We start from the raw sequence: 20,805 nt of genomic DNA, 5'->3' as shown, positions 1-20,805 counted from the left end.
TTACTAGCGGCAGGTGACCGTTGGATACCATTCGTCATCACTTTTTATTGTATTCTGGGTGCTTTTCTCAATATATTCTTTTCAGTAAACTCCAGTTAAACATAAGTATCCTTTAATTATTTTAGCATTGATCATTGATGTTCTCTTGCTGGGGAAATTCAATTCCTAGTAAAAGTCATGCAAACCTATCAACACACTTCCATGAAACATGGCGACTAGAATACTGTGTGAGACACCCATCAGTGGGCCCCGTCATTTACGATCCCAGCCACAACAAAGAGAAACCCAGCGTCCATTTGTCAATTACACTTCCGTGAAGCAGGGATGGAAGTCTATTTGGGGAGAATGGACCTGTCTCCAAAAGACAATATTCTTCCTCATGACCTCCACATGTAGAGGAGATTTACAGTAAGATTTCACAGTTTCCCTCATAAAGCCAAAAAGAACCACAGCACACATTTATTTGCTGAGAAACATTTTCCCTATTCCCACCGCCAAATTAAAGAGTCAGTTACAAATTCACTACTTCTGGCCTTGTAAGCTCACAAGTTAGTTTGAATCTGTGGGAAAATCTGAATATTTTATCTCAAATCTGACTAATTCCAAAGGAGTAGTGTTAGAGATGGGCATTGGCTTATACACAATACACAAGTACAGTCCAGGGAGCTGTCAAGCGGTCATTGACTCATTCACCCACATCTTTGGAGAGCGCGTGGCTGGGGCACTGAGGACCGGACTTCCCTTCTGTCTCACTGTTTAATTCAGCCTATGTCATCAGCCCACAAAGTGTTGCTATCCTGGTTCAGAAGAGAAAACTAGGTGCCATCAACAACTCGCTGCAAGTCTAGCCCTAGCAAATGCTCAGCTAGGATTTTAACACAAACCTGTCTTTTTTTCCTACCAAATCTGTGCTGTAATGTAATTTACAGTTTTAACCTTTTGTCCTTCAAGGCTTTCTGCACATGTTCCCTCTCTTCTTTCAATGCACTTGCTTTTATTTGCAGATGGCGTAGTAACAGTTTGGGCGTCCTTCCAACCGGGTCTTTATTCCTTGAGTATTTGGAAGAAAAAGGCGCTTTTCATTAACACCACTTACAAAAGGGCTTCTAGCCTCTAGAAATGACAGACCCTTAAGAAAAAACAGGGTGGGGATAACTCAACCAGTGATCCTGACTCTCTGTCCCCCAATTTTTCTCTTCTTTCCTTTTCTGGGGGTCGGGGGTTGGGCGGAGGGAGAAGATTGTCTTGCTTTTAACCATGATCTGGGCTACAGTGATTTCTCTTGTAAGTTCTCCATGGTTCTTTCTTGGAGGATTGTAGGTTTGGATCATTTTAGGAGTGATTATCTGGCCATGTGTTACTTCAAAGTTAGCTAATGATGAAATCAACAGCAACAGCTTTCATTGCACTAATGTTTATTGAGCACGAACTGCACTTTGGGTCAGCTCCCCAGGTGCACCTGGAGGACCGTAAAGATTGTGAAATCTGTGGGGCGCCTGGGTGGCTCAATGGGTTAGAGCCTCTGCCTTCGGCTCAGGTCATGATCCCAGCGTCCTGGGTTCGAGCCCCGCATCAGGCTCTCTGCTCAGCAGGGAGCCTGCTTCCTCCTCTCTCTGCCTGCCTCTCTGCCTACTTGTGATCTCTCTCAAATAAATACATTAAATATTAAAAAAAAATCTCAGACTGCTTTAAAAAAAGAAAAAGATTGTGAAACCTGTGCGGGGTTATCCAGAGCTTAGATCAGAAGCTAGTATGTCTAACCTCTGCTCACTTGTTGGAAGTCAGAGCAGACATTATGCCTTCCAACACACTTCTTCTGTCCTGCTCTCTGAACAGAATTCGAGCCCATCAGGCTCTGTTTGTTAGTCTCCTCTGTGGTCAAGTGTCCACTCTTTAAGGCCAATTTCTCATTTGAAGTTTAATTCCTAGAACCTACCAGAGCACCCGATGTATGTTCCTTAATAACTGAACTATGGAAATAGGGGTGTGATCTTTAGTGGGGATGGCCTGAAAATAAGAGTCCTGGGAGCTGGATCTGGGGATGGTAGCAGCTGACCTTGACTGAGAAGTTAGGACCAACTAGATCTTGAGCAGCCTTCAGATGAAATCCCTGATTCCTCCCACGTCACATGGAAGCAAGCCGAGACAGACCGGCTTGGTCATATGTTCGGAGCCACTGGTCTAGTACGTGGCAGAGTCAGGATCAGAGCCTGGATCCAAATCTACTCTCTTAAAGTTTTATTCCTTTCCCAGGCTACTCAGAAATGATCACTCCATTTCTCCTTTCCTCGGTGACTTTATTTATTTTTTTTTTTAGTCAAATTATTTTTATTTATTTTAATCTTGACATAATGCCCTCCATTTTAATGGTAAAATTGATATCTATTTCACTCAACGTGTGTTCACCGAGCCACTGTGTGCCCTAGGCACTATCATAAGCCTCTAGGCCCTAGAGATTCAGCAGTGAACAAAACGAGCCTAGTTCTTGCAGTTAAGCCCACATTCTGACCAGGGGCACAACAGCAGCAACAAAAAATGGGAATGAAGTATATAGCATGTAAGTAGGTAATAAATACCATAAGGAAAAATAGAAAAACGAGAAAAAAGGGAAGGTGCATGGTGTGGGGGTAGTGACAGGGAGTCCCTGAATTGCAGTTTTAGGTAGGGAGGTCAAGGAAAGCATCACTCAGAAGACAGCAGCTCAGCAGAGGCCTGGGGGAGTTAGGGGAGGGGCCAGTGGCTAGAGAGGAAGGTTGTTCCCAGCAGAGGGAAAAGCACAAAGTCCTGAGGCAGGAACGTGAATGGCTAGTTCAAGAAAGATCAAAGAGGCCCATGTGGCTGGAAGGTAGCCAGCATGGGGAGGTTTGCTGAGAAGGGGGACAGGTGGGAGGGGAGGATTTGTTTTAGCAGTTTTCATTTTGAGATGCTTATTAAACATCCATAGGGAAAGGTGGAGGAGGCACCTAGCTAGATGCCAGAATCAAGAATGCCAGGCTGAGGACATCTGGATTGGCACATCCATGCGGAAGTCCTCAGTTCATAAACCATTTAAGTCTGTGGCAACCCAGAGAGGGAAGAGAACACGATGAGTTGCCCTGGAGGAGATGGTATCTGGGCTGGATCCTGAAGAATTTGCTTCAGATCAAGAAGCAGAAATCGGGGACAAGGACACAGCAGGCAAAGAGTGGACTTTGTGCGAGGACACAGGATGAGGGAAGGTTCAGAGTGCTGGAAGCAGTGTCAGACTGTAGGATGGCATGGTGTGGATGGGGTGGGAAGGGGCCGCTGGTGAGGTTAGAGAGACAGACTGGGGAGCCAGATTGCTAACATCTTTAGCCGACATGCCGAGGAATTCAGTATTTGTTCTGCAACCAGATGGGAGCCATCCAAGGCTTTTAAACAGGAATGTCACATGATTGGATACATTGTTTAAAAAAGTAACTGGCAGTACAGAGAAGGTTAAACTGAAGAAGAGGAGGCTTAACTCATGTGCATAGTAACTATCAACAAGTTTGAAAGTGACAGTCACAGGACATCAGGTCAAGCACTATGGAAAGATTACAGGTACCTCTTCCTGTTGAAAAAAACATTCCTGAAGAAAAAACAATGGCCTGTGTTTAAGGTTACTTATTGTTACCACTTTTGGGAGAGCATAATATGATGGGTCTGACTTCTTTTTCTTGAAGGGCTTAAGTAATTTTCCTCTTAAACTGATGGTCTGGGGCCCCTGGGTGACGTTAAGCATCTTGCCTTTGACTCAGGTCATGATCCCAGGGTTCTGGGATTGAGCCCCACATGGGACTCCCTGCTTGGTGGGGAAGCCTGCTTCTCCCTCTCCCACTATTACTGCTTGTATTCTCTCTCTCTATCTCGCTGTCTCTCTCTGTCTAATAAATAAAATCTTTAAAAAAATAATAAGTAAATAAGCTGATGATCTATTTTGAAATGTGAGTACATTGTAAATACATTTCTCTCCACAGAGCGAGACCCTCGGGTGTCACAGTTAACTACTCATTTTACTTGATTCCTAAGGAAATGGATCCAACTTACTTGGGACTAAATCACATTTTGATTTATTTTGTTAAAAATTATACTTGTTTGCTTGATAGGCAGGGAGAGAGAGAGAGATCATGAGCAGGGGAGGAGAGAGAGAAGCAGTGTCCCCCCAGTGAGCTGGGAGCCCAACATGGGGCTCGATCCCAGGACCCCAAGATCAATACCTGAGCTGAAGGCAGACATTTAACCGAACAATTCACCCAGGCACCTCCCTCCATTTTGATTTAATATATGGGGGAAATTGTGGCAATCCAGAAATACCCCCATATTTTTGATCCCTGAATAGCATTACTCATATCATACTGACCAAATTGCAGTATTTCTTTTTGGAAAAACAGTGGGGGGCGTCTTACCGGAGCAGAAGCTATAGGAACCAGGAATATGCATACCTTACAGCTTGTTGAAGGGAGCCCCCCACAATCAAAGAGGAGCTTATCCCTGTGTTGATAGAGTCAGAGTACAAAGTCACATTTCTTGCTTTCTTGACACATTCTGTGTCACATGAATTTTTATTTAATTTTTAAAACACTATTACATGTGTAATTTTACAAGTGACAAAATTGAGGCTCAGAGATTTAAATAACTTGGCTAAGGACAAAGAGCTCTTACCCAAGGTAATAGTTACTCCTGTTGACCTCTGCTTAGCTAGCCATGAGAAAGCATACTTGATGTGTAAAGCAAAATACCCAGAGATGGGTAGAAGGGTCCCACCAATACTGTTTCTCATAGAAGCTTCGGAATGCTGTTAATGAAGAGTGATTTGTCTCACCAAAAAACATCAATTTTCTTTCTAAGTAGTTCATTCTCTCCCTCGTCAGGATGTGGTTTTAAGTATGAAAGGTCCCCCAAAAAATCAAATAAAGAGATTTTGTCTGTTTGCTCTCCAAGACTTAAAAGCCTTACTAAAGATCTGGGGCGCCTGGGTGGCTCCGTGGATTAAGCCTCTGCCTTTGGCTCAGGTCATGATCTCAGGGTTCTGGGATGGAGTCCTGCATCATGCTCTCTGTTCAGCAGGGAGCCTGCTTCCCCCTCTCTCTCTGCCTGTCTCTCTGCCTACTTGTGATCTCTCTTTCTCTGTAAAATAAATAAATAAAACCTTTTTAAAAAAAATCTATTTTAAAAAAACCTTACTAAAGATTAAAGTTTATTACTCCAAACATTCCAATCCACTAACAAGAAACTTGGCTCATTAATTTTGGATAATGGGTGAAATAAAAGGAAAAACTGAAATTTATTCTTGTTTGATGTAAAAAAAAATCAGTTATTTGACTTTCCATATATTTAAATGGACTGATTTCTATAGTTGTTTCCTTTCCAAGGAATTCATGTCATTCATGGCACAAATATTTATTAAACACCTACTAGGCATTGTTCTGGAAGCTAAATAGAGAGCAGTGAACAACATATACAGAAATTCCTGCCTTGTGAGAGCACTTAATTTTGCAATGCATTCAATTGAAGACATGCATCAGAATTACTTGTGGCACTTTGAAGATGAATCCCATCAGAATCCCATCAGAATCCTGAAACGTTTGCCTGTTTGGAAAATTTTGCAGGGTTCTGATTCGGGACCTGGGATGGGGAGCTTTTGTAGCAGGAAATGATGATATATTATCCATCCATCCCAAACCATTCTTGCTCCTCTTTTTTTTAATCAAATGTTCACTTTTTGGTCAAACATGGAGAGCAACTTGAGAAAACACAGGGCACAAAGATTTTGCTTTGACAATTTGTAATGTGCTCAATATTTTAAATGTATTGATAAAATGTTTCTGATCAATTTCATAAGCAGAATAATGTTTTTAATTCCATAGGAATACTGATGTGCAAAGGACTACTGTCAGAATAGGAATAAGGAAGTAATGTTATTTTAACTTGAAGAGACACCTGTAGATTTCACTGTTTTGTAAAATTGTACTTGATTATCAGCTATATAGATAATCATATATGATCATATATGATATATATAGTCATATATAATCATATAGACAAGATATCTTGTCTAGTTTTGTCCAGTATCTTGTCTAGTTTTGCTTTCGTTGCCTCTGTTTGGTGTCATTTCCAAGTAATCATTAGCAAGACCCATGTCACAATTTTCTTCCATGCTTTCTTCTAAGAATTTTATAGTTTCAGTCTCATTTTATGTGTCTTTTTTTAAAATATTTTTTTTATTTATTTTACAGACAGAGATCACAAATAGGCAGAGAAGCAGGCAGAGAGAGAGAGGGAAGCAGGCTCCCTGCTGAGCAGAGAGCCCAATGCAGGGCTTGATCCCAGGACCCTGAGACCATGACCTGAGCCAAAGGCAGAGGCTTAACCCACTGAGCCACCCAGGCTCCCCTGCTATTGAGGTCTCTTAAACCACCACTCAGGAAGAAAGTGTGCACACACTCGCCCATTATCTGCACTACTTTGAAATGTATTGGGTGTTAACAGCTTATCATTAATCCTCACGTTGAGAGTCACATTCCTCATTTTTGTTTTATTTTGTCTTTCCCAACATCAGTTCTCTCTTGTTGTGAAGGCAGTTTTTTATGGTCACTTTTTCCTCATTCTCAGGCGGATCAACCTACCATCATATGGTGGGCTTTTGTTCAGCTCTTGTTCTAGTAAGGGGATAAATCATAATACCCATCTGTCCTTGACTCTTTTTAATTCCATAGAAGTTTTAAATACCCAATGTTTTTCAGTTAATGAAATGTCAGGACAGTTAAGTAGTAAATTCTGTGCAGAAGTCGATTTCTAGGTCAGAAAAATTCCAACTATGAAGTTATTAACTGGAATCAATTAGCATATAAGTTATTTCATTGTCACTTCAGTGTTAGGAAGGAAAGAAGGAACAGCAAGGGAATATATGATTAGTCCAAAATGGATGGATAGAATTCATTTGACAAATATAATTAGCCTTTAAACACCAACATCATTTAAAAAGAAACAATTAGGAGAAGACAAAGGAGGTTTATGCAAATCCTGGTGTGCCTTCTGTTTTATGAGTTAGCCTTGTCTAGATTTATGCAGGGCTGAAATACTTGACCTTCGTGTCAAGTGGATGGCTTTTCTGAGGAGGACATGATTTCTGTGCAGTATCAAGGCTGTACTTGTGGCTCTGTGAAAGGTTCAACTCTGTGAAAACAGGCATTGAAATGAGCATCAGTAGGAGCGCCTAGGTGGCTCATTTGGTTAAAGATCTGCTTTTGGCTCAGGTCATGATCCCAAGGTCCTGGGATCGAGTCCCAAATCAGGTTTCCTGTTCAGTGGAGAGTTCGCTTCTCCCTCTCCTTCTGTACCTCTCCGGCCCTCTGGCTTTCTTTCCTCTTCCTCTCCTTTTCCCTTCTCCCCCCATTCATAGGTTTGCCCTGGTGTGGTAAGCACACACACACACTCACTCTCTCTGTCTCTCAAATAAATAAATAAAATCTTAAAAAAAAAAAAAGAAGGAAAGAAAGGAAGGAAGGAAGGAAGGAAGAAAGCAGCATATACTGAAATGCATAGGAAAGATGACTCCCTGTTAGGGTCCAGGTGAGGAAAGCCCACGCAACAAGCAGCGTAGCTGCCTAAAACTCAGGCAGGATTTTCCCCCCAAGATTTGTTTTATATTTTAATAAAATGTGGGTTTGGGTTCAGCAGTACTTGGCAAAGAAAGAGGAATCATTATCAGTCGTGAAACTTTACCTTTTGACCCCTGACAACTTTGCAGTAGTGAGCTTCAGTGGAATCTCCCTTTTTGTTTTTGTTTTTGTTTTTGTTTTTTTTCTCTTGGGAGACTGGTTTTGATCAGACTGCTGTGCATGCTGAATTATGCCCCACAAATCCTAAAGTAGGAAAGCAGAAGTGTTCTCATTATCACTCCGAACAGTGAAGAGCTTGGCATAAAGTTTCAGGGGTAGCTTTGCATCGGGTGGGAGCATCTGAGCTTTGGGGTGCTGGAAACCCTTTTTAACAACGGTAGTTTAATCGCGAGCCAGAACAACTGTATTGTTATTTAAGAGTTTCTGTTGTAAATAAAATTAAAACTTAGGTTGGACATCTTGACCTCACATTATAAAATGCCCATTTAAGGTATTAAGGAACTTACTTAGGTAGGACACCTTGACCTCAGATTATAAAATGACCATTTAAGTTATCGAAGAACTTTACCTGCCCAAATGGGTAGAAGATATTTGAGTCATAAGGCCCTTTCTGAATGATACAAATGAAGCCAAGACCACAGACTTTGAGTCTCAGTTAGTGGTTAGGATAGTCCATGATGGCTGTTGAAGAAATGATTATTTGTAGGTGGAATTTTTATTAATGGGGATAATACTTGTGCAGTTCCTTCAAGCTTTATCTTAAATGTCACCCATTCTGTGACACCTCTTCTTCCCACTCTCTTCTGGAACGCAGCTTTTCCTAACTGCTCTGATGGGTGTGTACCTCCATCTTTCTACCTGTAATTCAGCATCAGAGTTTGCAACCTAGTTGATGGACTGGCTGGAAAAGGATTTAGTAAATGTAACAAGATACGTTATAAGATGTAACGTGTGTATGTGTATCATGTATATATATAATGTGTATATAACATGTAACATATAACATGTAACAAGATACAATATAAACAAGATGCAAATGAAAAATGATAAACGTTAGACAAGTAGATATAAATGTGATTGGAAAAGTACTTCATGTACGTTAGAAGGAAGTACATGAAAGACTATTAAAAATAAGATTGAAAAAAAAAAGTCACAGACAGAACCCACAGTAAAAGCATTCTCTAGGAAGACTCCAGTAATGTGTATTTATTGTCAAATGCATTTTTGCAATTTATTTAGAAGTTTCTTTAACAACTTATGTTGCTGCCATTATTTATTTGGTCAGCTCTCCAAATTCCATTTTTGTGTGAGGATTTCCCCTTCAAGGATTCCACATTGCACTCCCCGAACATGTTCTTCACACCAAATGTCTCCTGATGGATTCTTTCAGCTTACCCTTAACAAAGGAAAAGATGCCAGATCAAGATGTATACAGTAATGACCCCTTGAGAGGACATGCATGGAAGAGTCATGGCCACCTTCTGTTTGCATCTTCTGTGTTGCTCTAAGGGAAACAAGGGTGCCAGCCCACCTGTCCATGTCTGCCATTCAATTTCTGCAGTGTATATCTGCAATTTACATCAGTTATCTTTTTTTTTTAAGATTTTATTTATTCATTTGACAGAGAGAGAGGTCACAAGCAGGCAAAGAGTCAGGCAGAGGGGCGGGGGGATGCAGGCTCCCCGACGAGCAGAAAGCCCAATGCGGGGCTCAATCCCAGGACCCCAAGAGCATGACCTAGCTGAAGGCAGAAGCTTAACCTACTGAGCCACCCAGGCGCCCCTATATCAGTCATCTTAAACTGACTTGTGCTGATGAGCTAAGAACTAGTGGATAGCAGTCCTCTTGATAAAGTTCATATTTCTGGGATTCTTAGATTTTTATCAAAATGTTTTTACTCCTAACATCATTTCTTTTAGATGCTGGAATTGTGGGCCACTGCCCATTTGTATAACCAGCTAGTGTAACTCCACAGAAACAATGATCAGGTCAGAAGAAAGAACATAAGGAAGGGCTCAGACAGATAGACGTGCACTTTCATGTCAGCTTCACCAAGTTATTCAAGGACCCTCCACATTCTCATTTACAAAAGGGGGTCAACAATGCTGTCTACCTAAGATGGTTTGTATGACTAAATAATATAATCCAGGGAAAGTGTTTAACATTCGGTGGAGCACAGACTAAGCATTTAAAACTAAGAGCTATAATAATAACCCATTGTGACTTTAAAGTAATGTGACAAAACACAAGAGAGAATTAATTTGCTGGAAGAGTCCATCAGGACTATGTGTTAGATGGGGAATGCTACGCCACTCTAGCAAAAGATCCGTTGTAGTTCAGGAGCTCAAGGAAGCAGAAGTTTATGTATTGTCTGCATAAAGGTCTTCGAGGGCTGTTCCAAGTCAGTGAGTTCTACATCGTGAGGTCATTTTCCAGATCTCCCTAGTTAGTATCATTCCAGCACACGGAGAGGACAAAGAACATGGAGGCACCAAGTTAGGAAATTTGGGATCAGGCATGGAAGTGACATCTGTCCAAGCAGACCCCACTGGGGAAGAGCAGTCACAAAGCTGTGTACCACGGCAAGGAATGTGGCTGGGCGATCATACTTCTGCTTCTTTGGAAGACAAGGAGAGTGAATTTTCCTTGAGTTGTTAGTCTTCTGTGGGGAGATTGGCAGAACACACACAGGCCCAAGGAAGTTGCCTACTTGGGAAGTTTGTGAGTCAAGCCTGTCTCAAGCATAGAGTCTTGTGGTTTTCTTTTTATTAAATGAGAAGTGGGAATAAACCATTTACACAATCACTTCTAGTTCTTGGTACCATAGAATTAGAGAATACTGACTTTTAGCAAAATACCACTTTGGTTAAATATTTTCCTAATTGAACAATTGCCAACAAAAATATAGGATAAGTGCTGTAAGGATTTATTTTGTTTTCCATTTTCAAATATGAAATAACATTAAGCGAAGTTAGGACAAACAACTGCCAAATTTATCCATCCAAACATTCTTAAAAACAAAATAGAAAAGGTTAACACATGCCAGTTTTCCTAAGCTGTTTTTCTAAATTGGAAAATCCTGAAATTCCTATGATTGTCTGTTAGATGGGATCATTGTATTTTTTAAATATTTTTTCACCAGGCTTCAGCTGTTGTGGGATTCACATCAGAAATCAAAGAGAAAAGGGATTAAGGTCAGGGTTAGTGTTAGATTTTTCAGATCTTGGTTAAGGGAATGAAAAACTTCAAGATAGACACTATTTTTATTAATATTTACATATAAGAAGCTAGGTGATGTTTTTTAAAAATTCCTCTTTTGGGCAGCACAGTATTTGTCGGGAAGAAGGACTTTGATAAACTGCCAAAGGTAGAGGGCAAGACCACAGAGGTGTAAACTACTCCGCGTTAGATTAGAATGATTTCTGTTCCTTCTGAAATCTAGAGTGAGCATAGGAATCTCTTCCAAGGAATTTGGCATTGGGAATATGGAAATTTCATTATAGTTTCCTGGAGTAGGAATTGTCTCTGTCCTGTTCGCCAGGACACAACCCCAGCATTTAGAGGGATGCCTGAGACACTATAGATATAAATATAAATATTTATAGCTACAGACAGAGATGGTAAGTTCTCATATTTTGTCGAATGCATGGTTGGTTATAGAAGTTGGAGCATCCGGGAAGCCTCCGTTACTCGTTTACTCCTGGGTTATATAAGAAACATGTAGGTGGAGAAGATGTCATTTGGCAAATGAACATAGTTGCTACAAAGACAACAGTGGGTATTTCCCAAGGGATTTTTTTTTTTTTAAGACAGAGTAAGAAAAGTAACACAGTAGAAGTAAACTGTTTCATCTGTTGACATTTTGAGTATCCTAAGTCATGTGTGACTGAGCCCTTTTGATTCTAGGCGTCTTAGATGGTTGTTAGAGGCTTTGCTGTGTCCATTCACTTACTCATTTATTTGTTTTCTTTACAGTATTTATTTATGCCAGACACTGTGCTTATTAGCACTGTGATTATAGTGACAAACACTGGGGCAAGACGGTGTTTGATGAGCTTATAGTCCAGGGGCCAATACAGATAATACACTTATTAGTATATAATACTAATACAATAATACATATATACAGAATAATATACAATACATATACAGTAATATACTTATTATTATATGCAGACTTGTCTGTGTGTTTATATACAGGGTTAATCTAGGATATGTAGGATTTTTTAATTAAGAGATCCTCCAAACAAATGTCTTTTTTTTTCTTAAGATTTTATTTATTTAACAGAGGGAGAGATCACAAGTAGGCAGAGAGGCAAGCAGAGAGAGAGGGTGAAGCAGGCTTCCGGTTGAGCAGAGAGCCCGATGCGGGGCTCGATCCCAGGACCCTGAGATCACGACCTGAGCTGAAGGCAGAGGCTTAACCCACTGAGCCACCCAGGTGCCCCCCAACAAATGTCTTTCAATTGCAATGGCTGGAGCAAAGGAAATGTGTCTGATAGCCACGATTAGAAACTGTAAAGATTTGAGTACCAGGTGGACAAATAATTTGGAACCTAAACACCTTCGCATATTGGCTCAGCAATCATTTCATGGCCCTCCCAGTTGCTAATTGTCCCCTGTATAGTTGTTGTTGGGATGGTGGTGGCAGGAATGGTCCTGCAGACGTTTCAGGACAGCACAGTGTCTGAAGTGGCCCTCACGTGGGGCTGGTACGACCCCTCCAAGAGGCACTCGCAAATATGCTGGTGCATTTTCATTTCCCACAATGACTACACGCTCCTTGGATGTCCTAGGGTACGCTGACAGCTCAGTACCCCGGAGAGTTGTTCGGTCCCAAATGACACTTAATGACACCATTAAGAAGCACTAGACAGATCAAGTCCTTTTTTTTTTTTTACTGTGTTCTGAAGATTCTGCTTTTAAATATTTGTCTTTGGCTAAGCATGGACAATCCATTCACACCCTGGAACACAGGTCAAAAAGAATCACACCAGAATCAGTAAGAATTAGTGCTATGTTCATGAAGGGAACAGTGATCTTGGGGTCACTCCGACCTTAGGACACCAAGGAAGAAAAACTTAAAATCTTTGAGTTATGGGCTAGTCCTTCAGAGGCTGAAAGAGACAGAAGAAGGGAGGAAGGTTTTCTTTCATAGTTTGTCTGATGATGGAAAAAAGAGGCCTGATCTTATTCTCAGGTTAAGACCATTAATGAATTTAAAATGTACAGACCCAAGGCTGTCCTACCCGGTCTTAAAAGGATTATGGATTGGATTAAGGGACTTTTCTGTTCCAGCAAAGCTTACAAGAACTTTCCTACTTTATTGAGGTAGAATTCTCTTTAATTTTAATGCGATTTATCTTTTCTTTGTTCTCTTAAAACCAAATCCTAGGCATGTCTTTATCAATGCTGCTATAACCAGGTTAAATATTCTGGAGGACTCTTTTTTGAGGGAAATCTTTTCAGAACCACTGGGGATGTTATGATCAACACTCTGAAATGTTTCCTTTACCTTAGGTATGTCAGGCCTTGAGGCTGAATTTTGTAAACCATTGTGTTTTATTTCAGTAACACAATAAAACTCACTTATCAGGAAGTCCCTTATCTGTCAACCTCAAATATCTAAGATAGAGTAGACCCAAGCAACAAAGTGCCTGATTTTTATGCCAAAAATGAAAAACTTTCAGGCTCTCCTGGGAGTCAGTGGATTCTCAGTTTGTATACAGTTCTAAGAAGCTTGGTGATCTGTTTCCTTAGCCCACAATGGACTGAATGCCCGGATAGAGACCTGTAGAATTCAGGCTGCAGACCGAAGCAGGACTGCCCACAGCCTAGCAAGGAAGAGGTACAGGACGAGGGTACCACACGTTTATTTGAAAACAGTAAAGAAACTCAAAAACCATGGGAGTTTGGAACTGGGATTTTTTTTGTCCAGAGGAGCCATCCAGCTACACAGTCCCTGAAACACTACATGTTCCCTAGGTATGGTCCTTCATGATCACAGTAACAGCATGAAAAGAAGCAAGAGAACTTTTACGAGGTTCCCCTCCAATATGTATTTTTTTAACGACTTTGTAATTTCTAAAAATTGTACTGGTATAAGACTAAGCCACAGTTGTCTGGCGGGGGAGAAGAAACGCTTATTTAGACTAGTTTACTCCCTAATAAAACAAGATTGATGGGGCAGTTATATGTGAAATTTAGTTTGGAAAACCACCTTTGGATGTGGGAATTATTCAAAACTAAACACAGCAAATTCTGCATTTTCTTATGCCCTCCTCACAAGATATTTGTCTTTCTGACTTAGAGATTTCTTGATACCGTGTGTAGTTGACTTGATTTCCTCATGAGCACATTTCACTGCGTCATGACGGAATCTCAGGCTAACCTGAATCTTTGGGCTTGTTCATACGTGAACCCGCAATTTCCAACACCCCTTAGAACTGAGGGAGAGAATGTCTTTTATTCATTGTGCACCAGCCTCGGTAAAGAGAATTGAGGAACTGGGCTGAAATCAAATGCCACCCAAGTGGAAAATACCAGTTATGTAATAATTAAAGCTTACATATTGGATTATTTTTATCTCTTTATTAGTAACTCTTAGATTAGTATAATTGCATTTATGGAGTACGTTCTGCCTATCAATTTATTTCAGAGAAGGGCTAATCAGTACTGACAGAGTAAAATGCATAGCCGTAAAATGTTTGTTATATTGGATCACTATTGTTCTAGTACCCCATATCTAATAAGGAAGAAAAATAGACTATTATTGAAATAATGATCAACTGTGGGTGGCGGTGGGCTCTGAAAGAATGAACTGGATGCTGAGTGTAGCAAAGATGGACGGGCTGCCCTGTTTTCTGCCTGAAGTTTGAGGTCTCGAACCACCCAGTTGCAGTTAAATTGTGGTACCCACAGTGCGCAACATCAGTAAACTCTTGTCCTTAATCCCTTCTCATCTTACTCTTGCCTAAGTCTTTTTTACAGAATATTTCTGCCCTCTTACTACACCAAGGTAAACATTTTAAACTATTACCACTAGCTAAGGAGGAAATACTGAGGTGTAGGTTATCTGCATTTTTTTTTTTTTAGATTTTATTTATTTATTTGACAGAGATCACAAGTAGGCAGAGAGGCAGGCAGAGTGAGAGGAGGAAGCAGGCTCCCTGCTGAGCCTAGAGTCTGACGTGGGGCTTGATCCCCAGACCCTGGGATCATGACCTGAGCCAAAGGCAGAGGCTTTAACTCCCTGAGCCACCCAGGCACCCCTTATCTGCATTTTTAAGCACTGGACAAGTGACTTGTAATCGTCAGAGAGTATTGTTAATGTAAACCGTCTATTTAAATAGACCACATGCCTTGCTATACCCTCCTGTTTCTCTCTTGAAAATAAAACACCATTTTCTTTCACATGACCATGTCGTGCATATTATTTGTGAAGGATTTTGAGAGTTTCAAGACAAAGGTGCTGAAGGCTTTTGAGGACAAAAATGAATATTGTTGCAATTTTTAATTGATCTCCCTTATCCATGAAATAGTTTCAAATTCATATTTATCCCAGACTTTCTTTGATTGTTCGCTCAAGGAGTGAGGCACTGAAAATCAGCTTTTCACGCATCCTAACTTCTCTTTACTAATGAATGAGTCTATATGTCAGCATTCAATATTGACACTCTATTTTAAAATAACCATAGGGAAGACATCCTGATTAAGAATGTTTGGATTCGGGGCGCCTGGGTGGCTCAGTGGGTTAAGCCGCTGCCTTCGGCTCAGGTCATGATCTCAGGGTCCTGGGATCGAGTCCCGCGTCGGGCTCTCTGCTCGGCAGGGAGCCTGCTTCCCTCTCTCTCTCTGCCTGCCTCTCCATCTACTAGTGGTTTCTGTCAAATAAATAAATAAAATCTTTAAAAAAAAAAAAAAGAATGTTTGGATTGGGGGTCACCTGGGTGGCTCCACTGGTTAAGCGTCTGACTCTTGGTTTCGGCTCCAGCTTTGATCTCTCAGTTATGGGGTTGAGTCCCACATGGGCTCTGTGCTCATACGGAGTCTGTTTCTTATTCTCTTTGCCTCCCCCTCTGCGCCTCCCCCTGCTAGCTCATGCTTTCTTGCCCTCTCTCTAAAACAAATAAAATCTTTTTTTTTAAAGATTTTATTTATTTATTTGAGAGAGAAACAGTGAGAGAGAGCATGAGCGAGGAGAAGGTCAGAGAGCGAAGCAGACTCCCCATAGAGCTGGGAGCCCGATGTGGGACTCGATCCCGGGACTCCGGGACCATGACCTGAGCCGAAGGCAGTCGTCCAACCAACTGAGCCACCCGGAGTCCCAACAAATAAAATCTTTAAAAAAAAAAAAAAAAAAGAATTTCTGGATGATAGATGTGAAAGTCATTTTTTAAGTACTTGCCAGGGGCTGTGTAAAATAGGAGTTCAATATAAGCAATCCATTTTAATCCTTCACTTTTCTTACCTTAAAGCTCAGTAAACATTTGGTCATTGAATGTTGAATGCTAATGCATTCTGTTTGCCCATCTCATGAAAGAGACAAAGGGAGGCAGGTACCTTAATAAAGGCAGCAGGGACTTAAGCACTTAATCCTGGTGAAATGAAGATGTTTAAGTGCCACTCACTCTTCCTGAGTGACTCTTGGGTCAGAAGCAGTCAGTCAACTGCAAACATCTTATGTGCAGTTAAGAAATCCAAGTTAATTAGTAGAATTAAATAATTCCCAGCACTGCCCAACAAAACCGTAACAGATCTTAGCAGTTTGGTGCATAAATTGCAATTATTGGAGGTGGTTGGTAATGCTGAATATCTAATGCAACTCTTCTGAACTTGGCACGAAGGCCGGGCACAGCCTAGTCTCACTGACCATTATTCTAGTCAAGGCTAACACATTGCAGAGGAGTACTCTCTGTTTCCTGTCACCAATGTAATCTCAGCCTCTGACATCTGCCCCCTCAAATCCAAACAGGAATGTAGAAATTTAGCTAGCTACCTAGATTTTTTTCAGAAAGAGAATCAAATATCCAAATTGAAGACCCCAGTTGAGGGTAGATTGGGGATAAGGAAAAGCTTGCCTTGACCTTAGATAATTCTTTTAAAGGACTATAGCTCTTGAAACTTTAAATAAATGTCTCAAAATTGTCATTAGGAAAGAACCTTCTGTATCCGACATTTTTAACCATTGTGTCTTAAGTGGTAGTCAGGACATATATTTTGTTCCCCTCTGTCTCCCCTTGCAGCATCAAGCTCTCGGCCCTACATAGTAGCTCTTGGCGAATGAATGCTGAGTCAGTGGAGGGTACCTTCCGACCCCAGCAACCAAGGTGGAAAATGGTTGGCAAGGGCTTACTGGAACATGAACACATAAAAACATATATGTAAATGATTCTATATTTACCCGACATTCTAAGAGTTATCTTCATGCCTCACAAGATTCAAATAACTAAAATTGTTAAATGCTTCAATTTTTTTTAAATTGGCTTATCTATCCAAAGCCCTTTGGAATATAACTGGTACAAAGGGAAGATTTATAATAATACTGGTTTTGGTTTTCTTCTTCCCCTGTTAGGAAAACTTTTTTTTTTTTAAGATTTTATTTATTTATTTATTTCACAGAAAGACACAGAGATAGAGGGAACACAAGCAGGGGGAGTGGGAGAGGGAGAAGCAGACTTCCTGCCAAGCAGGGAGCCTGATGTGAGCCTCCATCCCAGGACCCTGGGATCATGACTGGAGCCGAAGGCAGCCGCCTAATGACTGAGTCACCCAGGCGCCCAGGAAAATTCTTATATTATAGACACTATTGTGGTTTTGGTAAATTATTGCTGTTACAGGTGAATCTCAGAAGCAGACAACTTTGTTTTATAAATATTCACATAGTAGAATTTGGACTTGGTGAATGCGATCCCCAGTTCTCACACAGCTGTCTGTAGAAGGCCTCCTCTCAGGAAACTCAAAGCTTGAAGCATCTTTTGGAAGGGATTGGGGAATGAGCTGTACAAACTGTCTTCTAATCAGGTCCTTGGTGCTTGAACTTGTAGGTTCCCCTCCGTGTCTGTGGTTGAGCATTCAGATTTATAAATGGCTCCATACCCAAATCATAAAAGCAGGGGTGGGCATTTTCCTCCTAACTCCATGGTTCACTTAAGAGGGTCCGGAAGGCTTGTGGACGTCAGCAGAAAGGAAACTCATACTTTAAAATGCATGCAAACAGAGTTTGGGCTGAATGTTAACTCAGTAACAAGCTTTTTAATATATCATCTCTTCACTATTACCTGGGCTTTTGTTTTGTATCAGTTTATCAAAGAGGAAGCAAGGCTATGGATGGGTACCAGTCATACTTTAAGAAAGGAAATATAAGCAAAAAATAATAATAATAAGTAAATAAAATGAGGGGCCTTCAGTATGCTGAATAAAAAATGGCCATGTAACCACAAAACGAGAGATTACAGAAACTACCCCATTTTCCAACCTTTTTATCATCCAAGATGGAACAACACTGACCATATCTCTTCAGATCCCTAAATTTGGTCGGCAGTTTGTGCATAAAAACAGCAACAGTAATCATATTGTTACTCTCCATCTGTTTTGAAAGAAACTATAAAATTAGGAGATTTTGAAATGGGCACATGGGTGTGGCTGTGCCATGTGTTGTGTTTTTGCACGGGCAGGAAGTCACAGGGGAAATGAGTGCCGGCCTCGTGCTCTTTCCTTAAAACCCAATTTTGAGTACTTAGCTGAGGAAGGAGTAAGCATGTCATTTTTTTTACGTAGGCCTCATGGAATAATTTGTAACCAGCTTCTAAGATGTGCCTTTTATTATCTGTGGATCTATTTATATTTAATGGTCATATTATCAATAATTATAGGTTTTCTGTAATATATTGTTATATAATTTTATATACATACACACATGCACATACATGCACACACGCACACACACCAAAATTTGGCACACCAGTTGGTTCTCCAGTCTTTAATCAGGACAGGGTTTCTAAAATACAGGGCAGCAGCATATCATCCTATTTTAAAGTTTCCATGGGGTGTCCGGGTGGCTCAGTGGGTTAAGCCTCTGCCTTTGGCTCAGGTCATGATCTCAGGGTCTTGGATTGAGCCCCACATCAGGCTCTCTGCTCAGCAGGGAGCCTGCTTTCCTCTCTCTCTGCCTACTTGTGATCTATCAAATAAATAAATAAAATATTTAAAAAGAAATAAATAAAAATATAAAATTTACACAGATGTGCCGACTGGGCTTTAAAAAAATCATTTATTTTAGCATGAAAGTCAAGGGGCCCTTCAGTCTGTTTTCACCTGTCTTTCCACCCTCTTGGCCACTCTGCCCTTCCGTGAACCGCCCTGGTACCTTTCTGGTATGCTCCCTGATTTCACAGCACCTCTTCTCGCCAGCATACCTTTTTACATTAGTGAACTCCATCTCTTCTTCTGTCACCCTTGTGTTTGAGCTGTCCTCTAAGTTCCAGGTGGATGGCTGGTTTTTCTCTCAGAAGGGGTTGCTCTTTTTGCTTGTGGTTTGCATTGACTCGGACCAGGGTCTGCAGTCATACACACACACACACACACATACATGTATGTGTATATATATATATATTTTTTTAACCTTTTATGCTCCACATTATTGGTGTTTTTCTCCAGGTGCTTTTAGGATTTTCTCTTTATCCCTGGTTTGAAGCAATTTGATTATGATGTCCCCTGGTGAATTTTTTTTTCCTATTTCTTCTCTTGGGCATTTTTGGAGGTTCATGAATCTGTGGGTGTATAGTTTTCATCAGATTTGGAAATTTTTCTGTCAGTATTTCTTCAAACATTTTGTCTACCCCCCTTCCTCCCCATTCTGTCCCCTTTTAGGGAAATCTCATTCCCATTCATTTGGTCATCTGATGTCCCACTTCTCACTGAAGCTCCATTCTTTTTTCTTTTTTTTAATATCAGACACTGTATATTTTTCCCACAGGAGTTTGATTTGAGTCTTTTTTTTTTACTTTAGTTTTATTAGAGAGAGATTACAAGTAGGCAGAGAAGAAGACAGAGAGAGAGGAGGAAGCAGGCTCCCTGCTGAGCAGAGAGCCTGATGTGGGGCTTGATCCCAGGACCCCGAGATCATGACCTGAGCTGAAGGCAGAGGCCTAACCCACTGAGTCACCCAGACGCCCCTTGATTTTTATTTTTTTTAAAGATTTTATTTATCCATTTAAGAGAGAGAAAGTGCAGCAGACAGAGGGAGAAGCGGGCCACCTGACGTCCAAGGAGACTGATACAGGATTCGATCCCAAGACTTTGGAATCATGATCCAAGTCCATGAACTACCCAGGCATCTCTGATTTGGTTCTTCTTACGTCTTGTATGATCCTATTACCATCCTTCTAGTTGACTCTCTCAACACTGTGTGTGTGTGTGTGTGTGTGTGTGTGTGTGTGTGTGTGTGTGTGTAAGCTCCTTCAATGTCCTTATCTACTAATGATGCCATCAATTTCACATCCAGACTCATTTCTATTGATTCTGTCTTCATTAGAGATCGCACATTTCTGTTTGTTTGCATGTCTCAGGACTTTTAGATTTGATGCCAGACATTGTGAATTTTATTCTATGGGTTACTGTTACTTTGTATCCCTCCAAAATGTTTTATCTTTGTTCTGGGATGCATTTAAGTTGGAAACACTTCAAGCTCTTTGATACTTCTGTTTAACATTTTTAGGAGACTCCCTGAAGTCTCTTGTCTAAAGTTACTGTGGCCTTACTCCTGCAGTGGTGCCTTCGGAGTGCTTTGCCAGATGTCCCACGTGTCAGGAGACCTTTCCACTCCAGATGGGTGAAATACAAATTCTCCCCAGCCTGTGTATTCTGAAGATTGCTTTGATACTCCTTTCTTGGGTCCATCTCCCAACCTGGGGTCGTTTCCTTCTGACCACGCAGTGGGCAGTCACACCCAACAGAACTCCAGAACTCTCCCTCTCTTTGCAGCTCCTCAAATCTTAGTTCAGCCATCACGTCCCAAATGAGAGTCTGTGGATTTCTTTTCCCCCCAAGAGAAGTGTTTATGACTTCATCTTCAGTTTTTCAGCTTTTCACTTTACCTAGCATCATGGCATGTCTCTGTTTTATTTTGTATTATTCCTTGAGGCTTACAAGTTACCTCTCAATAAATTGCAAGCCCCTT

General features: G+C 40.9%; 1 protein-coding gene across 9 annotated transcripts in view; it reads left to right on the top strand.

The window, feature by feature from the left end:
• The window catches only part of CHRM3 (cholinergic receptor muscarinic 3), a 506,787-nt gene that overhangs the window by 340,404 nt on the left and 145,578 nt on the right, over positions 1 to 20,805 (top strand). Inside the window, exon 1 of one of the 9 annotated variants that reach the window (XM_032314021.1) lies at positions 1,769 to 3,564. The exons of the other annotated variants lie outside the window; for them this stretch is intronic. Coding sequence (XP_032169912.1) covers positions 3,488 to 3,564 — 77 coding nt within the window. The 5' untranslated portion in view covers positions 1,769 to 3,487. Of the gene's footprint in view, positions 1 to 1,768; positions 3,565 to 20,805 lie in introns of those variants that run through there. 9 annotated transcript variants of the gene reach the window in all.

This window comes from Mustela erminea, chromosome 14 (assembly GCF_009829155.1).
Source record: "Mustela erminea isolate mMusErm1 chromosome 14, mMusErm1.Pri, whole genome shotgun sequence".
NCBI lineage: Eukaryota > Metazoa > Chordata > Mammalia > Carnivora > Mustelidae > Mustela > Mustela erminea.
The sequence above is the reverse complement of the archived record's forward strand: the minus strand, read 5'-3'. Positions and strand labels throughout refer to the sequence as shown.